The following is a 12,846-nucleotide window of genomic DNA, read 5'->3' as shown; positions in this document are numbered from 1 at the left end:
CGGAACTTTGCCATCTTATTTCCCTCCTGCATCCCAAAAACAGGTCCACTGCATCATTCACGATCATCGCGAATATTTGACTGCCATGAAGGGGAATCGATCGACTACTAACATTATTATTATTATATAATAATCATAGCGTTGGTAGTCAAAGACTAACTAAATCCACAGAGAAGCCTTCCACGGTTCTTTGGGTACGAGCACGGGCTCATACACTCTTCTTGCCACCTTTTCTTCCTGACAAGGACGACACGGCTAGACAAATCTTTCAGCGTCCAATATTAAATAGATTACATAGATATAAGCTGCTAAATATCCAGATCATCATACAAGTAATCATGAATAAGATGCCCCAAAGTTGGATGTTACAAGAAGAATCCTAATGACTCAGGAACCTTACTGTAGAGATTGAAAGCGATCATCTCATTTTACCATACACTATCAGACGGGCGAGTTTATCCCCTTCAACTTCTATAACCCTGTTTCAAGACCGCATCAATCTTCTTGTTGGATTTAAAGACATTATTATCATCAGTGATAGGACCATGCTCCTTGGCCAGAGAGAGCCATTTTTGCTGATAATGCACCTTGCTCTTGCATAAGTTCTTTGCTGTTTCCCTGCTGTTTAAAATTGGAAGACAAGGTACAGGAAAAAGAAGAGTACCAACCATTGTCATAAAGAAGGATTGCTGCTATTATTGAGAGAACTCAAGCTCTTCTGTTCACTACACTGCTGCGAAAGCTGGCAGCAACTAGGTTTAAGATGCAATTTTACATATACACTAATGTTACACTCGCAGACGGACGTCCCAAGCCCACGATACAACATTTAATGTCCAAAAATTGGGTGATATTTTCCTTGTCAGAGGGAGGTGCTGTCAAATTACTTTCTCACACCTGTGGTATCGGCATCTCCTGAGACAGATCCAGGGTAAATTTTGGGGTGGGTGGGCAAGTGCAACGAGTCTGCAAACCAACATCAACTAAGTATCCATGTTCTTGATGATGTGTTTCTAAAAAAAAACAACATCAGCATTGCTTCACTAAGTATCATCGGAGCTAGAACTGGAGAGATCGGCTCCAACAGCATGTGACCCAACTGCCGGGCTTTCATCCTCGCTAAATAGTTTTTTTACCCTCGTTGCTAGAATGAGAGAAGGTATCAGGATCATCATCGGCAGAGCATCCTGATTGCGTCTCTTCCGGGCCTCCTTCACACCCCTGCCTCGCAGTTCAAGCCATCTCCGCTTTCGGGCCTTTCGCTTGCCCTTTGGGAAATCTTCATGATGTGACTCCGCACCCCTATCTTCTACCTTCCCGGATGCCTTGTTCTTGGCCTTTTCATTTTCTGATTCTGTGGTTGGCATGTCAGAATCAAGCTTTCGCCTCTTCTTGCTGGAATTGGTCTGAAACAGATACTATTCTATTCATATCTTTTACGCAGCCAAGTGCAGAAAAATTTAACCAAGTGATTCATAACAGGCTTTGATAATGCAGCTCTGATCATAAAGTTTGATAAAAAGAATGTGATGCAATGACAATATCCATGTACAGCAGCCGAAGACCATGTTTCAGGAACCAGTAACAGCCGATCAGTCATCTAAGATGGACAACAGAACCATACCAAAAAAGAATTTTTTTTTTTTTGCATGTATGCCCTTCAAAATATACAAGATTGTATGAATACCTTCATAAAATTGCTACTTATATGTATATCCTCATAAAATACTTATTTTGCTTGTATGCCCTTCTTTTTCTTTTTTTGTATATATGTACCCATACCATCCAACATTGTTGAAAAAAACGATTTAAATTTAAAATGACTGAAATACCTTTACAAATAGACATGCAAAAAAAAAACTTTATAAGAATACACATGTAAATAGTAATTTTGCAAGGATATTCATACAATTACGCATATTTAGGAGGGTATACACTTAGAAACATCCAATAAAAAATGATCAAAAATTAGTAAAGATAATATAGTTGTTCTTAATAGAAAAAGATGGCAAAAAAAAAACTAATATTATCATATTATATCACATGATCTCATATTAATATCAACTCTTATAGAATCAATCATGCTGTTTTTATAAAATTCTCACCTCAAAAACAAACAATAACTCAATATTTACAAACCACTAAAAAGTATTTTACTAATCTAAGCATCTATAATTAATTTAAATTTGATATACTTCAATCTTTTAAAAAATAATGAAGAATATATAGAAATCATAGATTCAATATTGATAATTATATCAAAATCAAATGGAGAATAGCATTACCAAAATGATTACCTAATATTCCAATTTGACTGAATCATGATCTTAAAAAAGAACTTTGACAATGTGGCTTAATTTTTTTTTGACTTGTCAATCCAACTAAATTGTAAAAGACTTAGCAAGTTTCAACCAAGTTCGGATCTTTTTTTTAATGAATTTTTTGAATGTATACCTTCATAAAGTTACTATTTTTGTATACCCTTATAACTTTATTTTGCATATCTACCCATAAGGGTATTTCAGTCATTTTAGTTTTAACTATTTATTTTTTAACGACGTTAGATGGTACGGATACATATGCCAAAAAAAAAAAAGATATAAGTGCAAATAATAAATTTACAAGGATATTCATGCAATTTCATATATTTAGGAGGGTATACATACAAAAAACCTAAAAATGAATAACATAAACTTCTTGGCTGTAGCACTTTATGATGTGTTATGACCCAACTTTCAGATTTGCATGGCTTTCAACTAATTGCTAGGTGTATTATATTCCAGTCAAGGACCACTTGTAAACTGGACAGCAAAATTCTGGCTTGGTAAAAAAAAATGCACATTCGCTAATTCTATATACAGCCTGTCTGGACAGCCAACCCATTTATCTATATGATAAATGCATGTTGGAAGGTGTGAAGAGCCAAGCCAAAAGGATAAAAATGATGGAGGCAATGCAGGAATCTATAGGACCCACTAGAAAGACTAGAAGCATTGTTAAACCACCAAACTTTAGCTCGGATGGTACAATCCCTTGCCACTTTAGGCAACAGGCAGGGGTTCGATTAACCAGGGTGTCCTCCCTGTTTCAGTGCCTGTTAAGTCAATTCCCTGGTATCATGAATGCTAGGCTCAGTCTGCCTGGAGATCGGGCTTCAGCCAGCTAAGGGGATTTGGGGTGGGGGGAGGGTTTTTTTGTCTTCTTTTTTCTCCACTCCTTAGAGTGGGATGGGGTGGTGGTAGAGGCCCTTCCCATTCTCACAAAAAGAAAAAAAGAAAGAAAAAAATTTGTTAGATGCATTCCAGTATCCTGAAGACATTCATGGCTGAGGAAAACAGCCTATGCTGAGTCCTCCTATTCGTATATTCATTCCCTTTCACTACTTAGCAGCCCCACCTGCAAGGAAGAAGTCATGGATAGACGCTAGAGTACTTGGGCATACAAACAAGTCATTAATATACTTCTATTCACAGAAGCATTCACTGTCATTTGTCATTTATTTCAAGGTCTCCAGCAATGAGGAATAAATATCATTGCATCAACCTACCAACTTTAATCCCGCCTGAATGGGCGGTCATCGAAGGAGGAAGCAACAGCAAAACACTTGCAATGGAATCCAATTATTCTCACAATTACCTGGCATATGGGTACCCTTATCCTGTAGTATTACTAGTTGAAATAGAAAAACATAATAGAATAACGACTGCATCTAATAATCAGGCGTCAAAGCTATAAACTAATCCATTAGTAAGGCTGGTTGCCTAAAATAAGGGTATTGCCAAAGAAAAATAAAGAAGAATGAAATAGTATAGATCAATACAGATGGAACTGATATTGGTTGCATACCTTCGGGGCTAGATCAATGAGATGAGCCCATTCACTCCTGTTTCTCAGACAATCATGAACAGCATGTAAATGACTAGGATAAGCATAACGTTCCCCATTTGGCTTTCTCAGATCATTCCAGTACTGCAAATAACACACAAAGCAACAGACAAGATCAGAACTATAGCAAACACGTAAGGTTAGCAGCATCTGATAGGATGGTAAAGTCATACAGGGTGAACGGCGTCACATAGCTCCTCATATGTAATGTGCCTGTTCTTACTCATTATCTCGTCAATTAACCCTGAAAATCAAGTATAGGAAATATTTGTGATAGAGCCAATGATTTGATCTGTTGCACTTTAAGCAAAACTGGACGTACCTGGCAAAGTGCGTGAAGCAAGAGTACCATCATCACTCGGAACATCCTTAGGTGAGTTACGTATTGATGAAGTTGATCCAGTGGCCTCAGATGAAGGAGGACCACTGTTTGTACCTACAGTGGAGGCAAGAGGAATATTTTTCTTCACTGATGTCACAGTATCAGAAGATCTATTCTGTGTATCCTTCTTGGCAGAACCATCGGACATGAAGGAAGATTCTTGATGTTTCCACTCAGGTGAAGACTGTACCTTGCAGATCCTTCTGGTTTCATCATTTATCTCACGAGAATTACGGGAACTCTCTCTGGATGCATCTTCTTTATCCTTCCTTTTAGAACCCTACAAAATGCACTAAAGCCCAGATCAATTAACCCACATAAATACAATAAAAAAGATCATCTAAATAACGATACTGTAGCACAGAGCAAAGGAAACTGACGTTACTGCAGGCGATACTTCTAGATGGACAGTTTATGGGAAACTAGTCTTACCGAAACATGATCCTTTCCACCAGACCGAGAAGAACGTTGATCCTTTCCACTAGACCCAGAAGAGCGTTTTGAAAGCACACTCGTAGTTGGAGCCAACTGCATGCCAGCTGCCTGCCGCACACGTGGTACCCTAGGAACCCTAGGAGAGCTGTTTAGCTCTTGATGCAGAAGTAGTGCAAGCTGTCAAACAGAGGTAGCGAATATGAGAAACCTGACAATTCATTTTTCTCCTTTATCAAATATGTTACATAGCAAATGCAGTTTCACTCTCACCTCTTCATCACTTAATGTTGTGGTAGCATTAACAGGTGCTGGCGGATGCATAGGCATTGAACTATTGAACACTTTTGATGAGGGTAGGGGAATTGGTTGATGGGTCTTTTCATTTTTCTGGCTTGAGTTTGAAGACATCTTGATTTGAACAGAGGCAGTTTGAGTCTGTGATGATTCATTTGTTTCACCAGAGCCTAACACAACTGTTGTCTCTTCTGCTTTTGATGATGGACAAAGTAGTTGTTCTTTTGAATCTGATAAAGTATGCTTAGAAGCAGAAACAAAAGTTCTGCTTGTTTGAGATGATTTAGATCCAGAAGATATTGATCCTTTTGGATGGCCTTTTGCTGGTTGTCTTGAAACCTCTTGCGTGCTTTCTTCAGAAGATACAGCGGTTGCTGCATTGTCTTTCTTGCTGACTGTACACGCACTCACCTTTACTCGATGTTTAATTAAATGAACAGCCTTTCTAGATGTTGAAGATGTCATGATGCTCTGTGACTTGTAAATACCGGAAACAGATCTTGATATGACAGGTACAGATGAAGTTGAAGAGGCTTTTCCAGCACCTAACACCAACTTCCGTCCACCAACACTGAATGGCTCTGATTTTGAGAATCAGATTTCATGGTTCCATCAACATTTACTAAACAATGCCTCAGTTCTGAGGAAACCTGTTCTGGTGGAGATGTTGCTGACTCTACTTCCAACCCGCATTGATTATGGTCATTAAAACTAGCAAATGTTGCTTCTGTCATATTGTCACAACCTTGATGACTTAGTTCTGGTTCTTTTTTAACATCATGTGCTTTCGGTTCATCAAATGGCGAAGCAGTAACACTTAAAATGTCCCGAAGACTCTCAGATGATTGACCAGGTGGCTTTTGAAGATTATAGGGCAAGTGATCCATGCTATGCAACTTCCCATCAGTAACAGGATAAAATGGTGATTTTGAGTTTCCTGCAGATTGGTGATCACCCATTTCAATCTTCACTTCAGTTTTATCCAGTTTTGAGCTAGGTAAAATCAAACTACTTGACTCAGAAAGATTCGGAGTTTCAAGCACAGCATGATGACTATTCGTGAGATCACCAGTAGCAGGCTTTGAATTCTCCAATTCCAACATTATACTGCATGCACTTCCATTTACACCCCCTTCGAAATGGCTTTCATCCTTCGGTTGTTTCAAAACATGTCCAGCTTTGCCAACAACCTAGTCAAATGTATGAAGGAGAAAAAATTGTTATTCACAAGACATAGTTTTCTGCAACAGAAATACAAGAAGAAAGGATTGTCCATTAACTTCACCTAAATCAGTTTTGGGACCTTTTAAAAAGCATAATCAAGTATAGTTGCGTTGATCAAATAATTCCTCAACTTAGAAAAGAAATATTTCTCAGATTAATCAAGAATTATAAAGAAAAACCTATCAACTGAAAGAAGAAATGTGATTTGGTTCTGGCCTAATCACCTTTGATAGCTCAAATTCCTCATGTTCAAAATTTACATGATGGTCTATGAGGCACAACATACTCATAATCATGATCATATTCATAATCATCCAGCCTTTTCCCAAATATTTTGGATTGGATCCTCATTTGCCAAGTATTCCTATCTTAAGCCACCTGAAATGTTATTCCAAGTTTCTCCACATCCTTCTTCACATCCATTTATGCTAATTTAGTTCTTCCTCTTCTTTTCTTACAACATTCAACACAAACTCAAGTACCTCTCTTTAATTTAGTTAATATAACCCACATCTATTCTCTAGAAAAGCAAGGCATTTGTTACTTAGATAGATTTGAATTTTTGCTACAATTAGAATCAAACTAGGTTCAGATAAGAAGGAAGAATGAGCTAGAGAAATTTTGGGTCAGGTAAAATTTGTAAAAGAAAGCCCCTCTTACATTTTGGTTCTTAATTGTCTGCCTAAAGAACAAGAATTGGAATCCAATTGGATTTTTTTCTATTTTTTAAAAGCTAGATGGATCAAAGAAGAATAGGGGGTGCCAGAAATTTTGCGTTGTACGGAATTTGCATAAGAGAATAGTGGGATCTCTCTTATATTTTCCTTTTTGGTCTCCTTTAAAAGTAGGATGTGGAATCAATCTAACTTCGAATCAAAGTGAAGAAAGGGCACCAGAAATTTGTTTCCTTAAAAAATAGATAGTAAAATCCATTGGATCTTGAATCAGGATTACCTTACCTTTTTCCACCCAAATAAGAAGAGGTGAGAGAGAAAAGGTGGGTGGAGAGTTGTCATGGACAAAAATTTGAGGAGAGATCAACAAGAGATGAGCATTTTAATTATTTTCTTTTTTTTTAAAATGGCTGGGTTTATTTTGGTGTGATCAGTTATTTCTTATACGAAAATCTGAAGGGCATTTTTCGCAGAAAATATGATAGATGGAGTCAGAGTACAATATTCCCCAATTCCAAAAATATCTTTTATAACATAAAATGTATTGTGGCTATGTTTTAGTATGTAATTCAAGCATTCTTAACTAATGAATTGTTCATGTATAGCAATTAGTAAACCTAAGGAGTTAAAATTGTATGGAACACATCAAGGTGCCTTTTTTCAAAGAATGATTAAATTTTAACAGAAAAATAGAATATATAAAGTTTGATAATAAAATGATGCTTTAATAGGATGTGGCAGCAACATACGCTGTTTGATTTAAGAATAAGGCATCTGGAAGTGAACAGATTCATAGTCAAGTTTTGCTACCAAAAAACTTTATTGTCATGATCTTGAGGTTGAAAATGAAAATTATATATAAAATAACTGAAAAATTATTGAAAGCAAGGATGCAATCAAAGTGAGATTTCTAAAAAAGGTTAGTATGGACAACTTCAAGTTTTACCTATATTAGTCACCCACAACAATCAGTGCAATTGCAAATCCTTGAATTAACAAATGGATATCTCATTATAATTCTTGAATAATCAATAAATACACTGAAACAATCTTAAATTGTTAAATAATTCATATATAGTTAGTTCAATATTATAAGAATATGTCAAAACAATTCAATCAATGAATATGACAAATAATTAGCCAAACTTTGGGTACCCACAAGAACTACATAGGGTACACATCTCAAAATGATCTTTGCTGAGGTCTGTCACGCATAGATATAAGAATGATGGTGATTAAAATAATAACCAAAAAGCATTTGCTGAACTTTAGGCTAAGTGACATATGGTGAGCACATATGACTGCTAGGAACTACCTCCTCTCTCCAGTAATGGTTTGCATACTTAACATTGCTTTCAAGCTGATAGTCAATATGCCATCCAAGCTGCCTAACTCATGACCCATCATAAATGCTCTCTTTGTATCATCATTAACCTTTCTCAAATCAGATTAAAATTTCCAATCAATTGCTAGGCAAGAAATTGCCCGATTACTTCATCATTCTATTATGAAGCCAAAGTAGTTTTAGACATCCCTAATACTTTTACCAAATAATATTTTATCATCCAAAAAAGATTCATGGGCATAACCTATAATTTGGATTTCATGTTATGCTACCCACTTTTTCTTCCTCTTATTCTTACATTTTTGTACTATATTCAAATTCTGTAGTACAACCAAAATAGCTTCACAGCATAACCTATAATTTAGATTTCATGGTATTCTACCCACTTTTGCATCATCTTATTCTTACTTTTCAGAAGCATACCTTTATTCAAATTCTGTAGTATATATCAGTATTTAGGAAACAATATACTTTCTTTTTTGGGCGCGCCGAGAGGGGGGTGTTAGATATACATTTGTTATCTAATCCAAGGAAGCTTGCTTCGTCATTATCTACATATACATACATAAGTATATCTGCATGTATATGTCTATGTATTATGCATGTATTTGAATTGATATGCCTTGTAGTATCTCTTTCCATCATTGCTGAAGCCACCACAACTTTCTTTTAGTCTAAATTATAAAATTATCTCAACTTTTACCACTCAAAATTATAGATTTACACCAATCTAGGTCTTCACATTCAGAAATAAGATCACCATCTTACCATATTGTCTTTTACCAAGAACTCTGCTAGACCACTATATATGCATCACACCAGATCATATTCCTATTTTTGTTTGTGCTAGCTATGAGTATCCCGCTCCTCTTTTAAGATTGTTAAATAATCAAATGGCACATTTTTCTATCACTCTCCTTTTGTTTGACACACAAGGAAAAGAAAAGAATCCGGTAACACTTTATCATTAGATCGAGTTGCATGGACCTACTAAGAGGGCTCTACTTTCTGTTTAAGTGGGTATCGTAGTTTCATTCTGTTTACAGCTTCCATCATCTTTGAAGATTATAGGACTGATATAGAGGTAGTCCTTTCAGAATTCACCTCATGTAATGCTGTGTAAGTAATAGTTTCCGAATAAAACAATTTCTCCATGCAGATGTATACAGTAAAAACAATCAAGTGAAAACATACCTCTTCCTTCACAGATTCCTCAGGTAGAACACTTCCTTTCCCGTCAGATCCAACATCAGTTTTTTGAGGAATTTCAGTTCTTACGGGATCTGGCTGAATAGCTTTCTCGATCTTCATGGGTATTTCCATTGAACTCTTTTGTTTCATCCCCTGTCCAGAAAATGCCTCCACAGAAGCCTTTACATCAATTAGGTGTTTGTGATCAACGCCATTATCTGTACCTTCCGGGTGATCAGTAGAGCTGGGCTCCATCGGCATCTCTTCCTTCCTATCTCCGCTCTTCCTATCTGGAATACCAGAGTCTGCAACCTGGAAATCACCATCCTCCCGGAGTTCAGTTTTGTTCACATCAATGATCGGAACAGAACCTGTTACATTAAACCCCAAAAAACAACAAAACCAAATTCTTGAATAATCAATAAACAAATAAAAAAAATCAAGAACAGTTTAACATTTTCTCAAAATTTACAAACAATTTATGCAATACTGACCTCTCTTCTTACTATCACCCAAAGCTTTGTCGACATCAATCCTAGATTTCTTCTTTGCGCTCCGGTCCTTCCCCTCCCCTGCCTCTTCCTTCCTCTTCTTACCCGAAGAAGCCCCGAAAGTGCGAAGCTTGCTCCTCTCCTTCTTCCCAGAACTCAACGAGCAGCCGCCACCGCTTGAAGCTTTCTCTCCCTCTGCCTTCCTGACCCTGTCCGGAGACACTTTCCTCTCAAAAGTCCTCACGGGTACACAAGGGACAGCCTCCTTCTCCTTCGACAGGGAGAACAGCACGTCCGCCCCCCTGCTGGCCTGGTTCTCGCCGTCCTCCTCGTCCCAGCAAGGAAACTCCCTGTACCGGAAATTAAACTTCTTGGGAACGTACCCGGTGCACCGCCACAGCTCGGAGGTGAAGACCGACGAGAGGCCCTGGAAGAGACCCGGGTCGCCGCCAGGGACCCCTGGACATGGACCCGGTCCTCGATGGGAACGTCGGTCCAGAGGCGGAAGGGGGGGCGGTGAGGCGGCAGGAAGGGATCGGTCTTGGTGGGGAGCTCGATGAGGAACTGGGCGACCTCGGTCTCCTCGGTATCGTCAGAAGGGAAGGAAGGCGACGGCGGGGGCGCCTGTTGGCCGCTGCGGCGGCGGCCTTGCAGTTGTGGCAGGCGAAGCCTCGCCCTTGGTGAAGCGGGAGCAGCGGGTGTGGACCCAGACTCCGCACTCGTCGCAACTGACCATCTCCTCCCCGTCGTCGAAGGTCACGCCGCAGGAGCAATCCACCGTCCAGGAGCCGTCGCCCCAGTCGTCCGGCGGCTCCGACGGCGGCAGGCGGTGCGAGCGCCCCTTCATGCCGGTCAAAGATTCTTGGCTTCTGAGAAAATCCCTAATTTCCCTTTATAAGAGGATCTTGGTCTCTGGATCTAGCCCTAAATTGAGAGGGTTTGCTTTTGTAGGGAATACCCTAATTGGAGAAAAAAGGGGTTTTTTTGGCGGAGGTTTCTGCTTATTGGGCGAGGGATCTGATGAAAATGGCTTGGGATTTTGGAGAACAGGGGAAGGCGGGGCGAGGGTGCGCGTTCTTTGTTCTCTGGGGCGCTCTCTCTCTCTTTCTCTCTCTCTCCCTCTCGTTTCCGGCTCGCTCTTCCCTTCTTTTTTTTTTCTCAACGGTTTGGAAACAGGGGAAGAATAGCGCGGCCGGTTCATGTCTATCCACGCGTAAGATGGCTTCCCCCACACGGAGGAGCGGACTCGGAGGGACATTCGGTTCCGGTTTAACGACGGTGTTGGCGTCCGGTATGGTGGCCGCTTTAGTAGAACGCGGTTTCGCCCAGGAAAATATTTGTAACCCGCTGGTCATTGGTCCGTGGTATGCACGTGAAAATATAATTTTAAAATTTTATTAAAAATATAAATAACAATACCTTACTTATTATATTTTATAATATGTTTAAAAATTCGGAAATATACCTATACTAAAAAATATTTAAAGAAAAAGTAAAAGAAAATAAAATATAGAGCTGGGTCCATCTAGTTTTGAGCTAAACCTAGACCATTCTTTTTCCAAGCTAAGCCCCACCAATCCAAATTACTTGGCATCTTTATTTTATGAACCAACTACTTTACGGAGCCCTTGAGTAAGCTTTGCCGAGAACTCCCATAGCACCAAGCTACTATACTTTGCTATCAAGGATGCTACCTAATTGGCCGCATTATTGGTGTCTCAGTAGATATAGGTTGCCCAACAAGAAGTGTATCTAGCTATGAGTTTGTGAACGTCAATCAGTAAAGAAGATAGATATTACAATACTCCATTTCTACATTTATCTGCGATATTACTATCTTAGAGTCCCCTTCTAGAGTCAACATGTCCACCCGTAAACCAAAGATAGCATAAATGAGTCCTTTCCACGCAGCCCCAATTGAACAAAAGAAATTGTTATATCAAACAGTGACGCTCCACCGGCCGCCACCGATGACGATACAAAATCTTACATAACAAAGCTTTCTCTACTGGAATAACTTCTGTTGTTCAAATTGCCATTGAAGTTGATTTTGAAAAAGCTGAAGAATAGAGGTTTTTAAGAGAAGTAAACCATATAAATCGCAAGGTCTGCAAGTATGGGATCTTGAATTTTCCTAGCTATCAAAGATCTTTCCGAGTATCTGGCCCACATCAAGTATAAGGCATTAGTTATAGCTCTCATCACTATCATTATGGGGCTCTCATCGCTATCACTGTGGCATCAAAGGGGGTGGGAAAATTGGAAAAAGTAACATAAGTCATTTGAGATGTCTAAAGAAAGAATTTCTAAATGGAAAGAAAATTAGAACTTGTGCTATAATTTGATTCCTCCAAGTGATTCTCTCACATTTTACATCCTAGTTAAAGTTTAAAATGGTCCTACTGATATCCTCTTGAGTACTGAGAGTGAAATACAATCTCACATGTTCATAATAGTAAAACCTAGATTACCCTATCCTCTTGAAAGGTTAGGATTCAAGATCCAAAGAAAATTCAAGCTCATGATAAAAGTCTGAAAACTGAAGTATGCAATGGAGATGCTCAATTGATTTTTTTTTTCTCATATATTTAGAGTGCAAGTCCTAGGAAGAAAATAGTTCCAGCAACCATAGGCCCTAGTAAAAAAAAACAAAACAAAACTTGTAGGGGCTCCGCTTCTTTTAGAGTTCCTCTTCATATGCGCAATTCCAGTCATTTCTTTAGTATAATATTAGCATTTTGCAAGTGCAATGCACGTGCAAGTACGCAAGGATTAAAATTTTTATATAAAAAATATTTTTTTTAATTAATGAATCTTTTGATCATAAAAGCTTAGTTTTGATTAGAAGAGTTTTGGATAAATGAAACTTCTGATTAAATATAAAGCTTATTGATCGACCCAATTTACGAATTTATTCCAACTATC

At 38.4% G+C, this 12,846-nt stretch overlaps 3 protein-coding genes across 3 annotated transcripts; all 3 read right to left on the bottom strand.

Moving 5' to 3' along the window:
- Nucleotides 1–970: 970 nt before the first annotated feature.
- On the bottom strand, nt 971–5,562 carry LOC120104040. The gene is made up of 6 exons (XM_039114324.1): nt 4,973–5,562; nt 4,700–4,879; nt 4,208–4,547; nt 4,059–4,129; nt 3,847–3,969; nt 971–1,406 (listed from the first exon to the last, which is right to left on the bottom strand). The coding sequence occupies exons 1-6, from the start codon at nt 5,459–5,461 to the stop codon at nt 1,044–1,046; spliced, it is 1,566 nt and encodes a 521-aa protein (XP_038970252.1). The 5' UTR covers nt 5,462–5,562; the 3' UTR covers nt 971–1,043.
- Nucleotides 5,234–10,552, bottom strand: LOC120104041. Its single transcript, XM_039114327.1, has 3 exons — nt 9,925–10,552; nt 9,434–9,801; nt 5,234–6,186 (listed from the first exon to the last, which is right to left on the bottom strand). Exons 2-3 carry the CDS (start codon nt 9,689–9,691, stop codon nt 5,542–5,544), a joined length of 903 nt encoding a protein of 300 aa, XP_038970255.1. The 5' UTR covers nt 9,692–9,801; nt 9,925–10,552; the 3' UTR covers nt 5,234–5,541.
- LOC120104131 lies at nt 9,805–10,768 on the bottom strand. The gene is made up of 3 exons (XM_039114666.1): nt 10,546–10,768; nt 9,925–10,380; nt 9,805–9,839 (listed from the first exon to the last, which is right to left on the bottom strand). Exons 1-3 carry the CDS (start codon nt 10,766–10,768, stop codon nt 9,805–9,807), a joined length of 714 nt encoding a protein of 237 aa, XP_038970594.1.
- Between the last annotated feature and the right edge of the window lie 2,078 nt (nt 10,769–12,846).

The sequence above is a fragment of the Phoenix dactylifera genome, chromosome 16 (assembly GCF_009389715.1).
Source record: "Phoenix dactylifera cultivar Barhee BC4 chromosome 16, palm_55x_up_171113_PBpolish2nd_filt_p, whole genome shotgun sequence".
In the NCBI taxonomy this organism is placed as follows: Eukaryota; Viridiplantae; Streptophyta; class Magnoliopsida; order Arecales; family Arecaceae; genus Phoenix; species Phoenix dactylifera.
The sequence above is the reverse complement of the archived record's forward strand: the minus strand, read 5'-3'. Positions and strand labels throughout refer to the sequence as shown.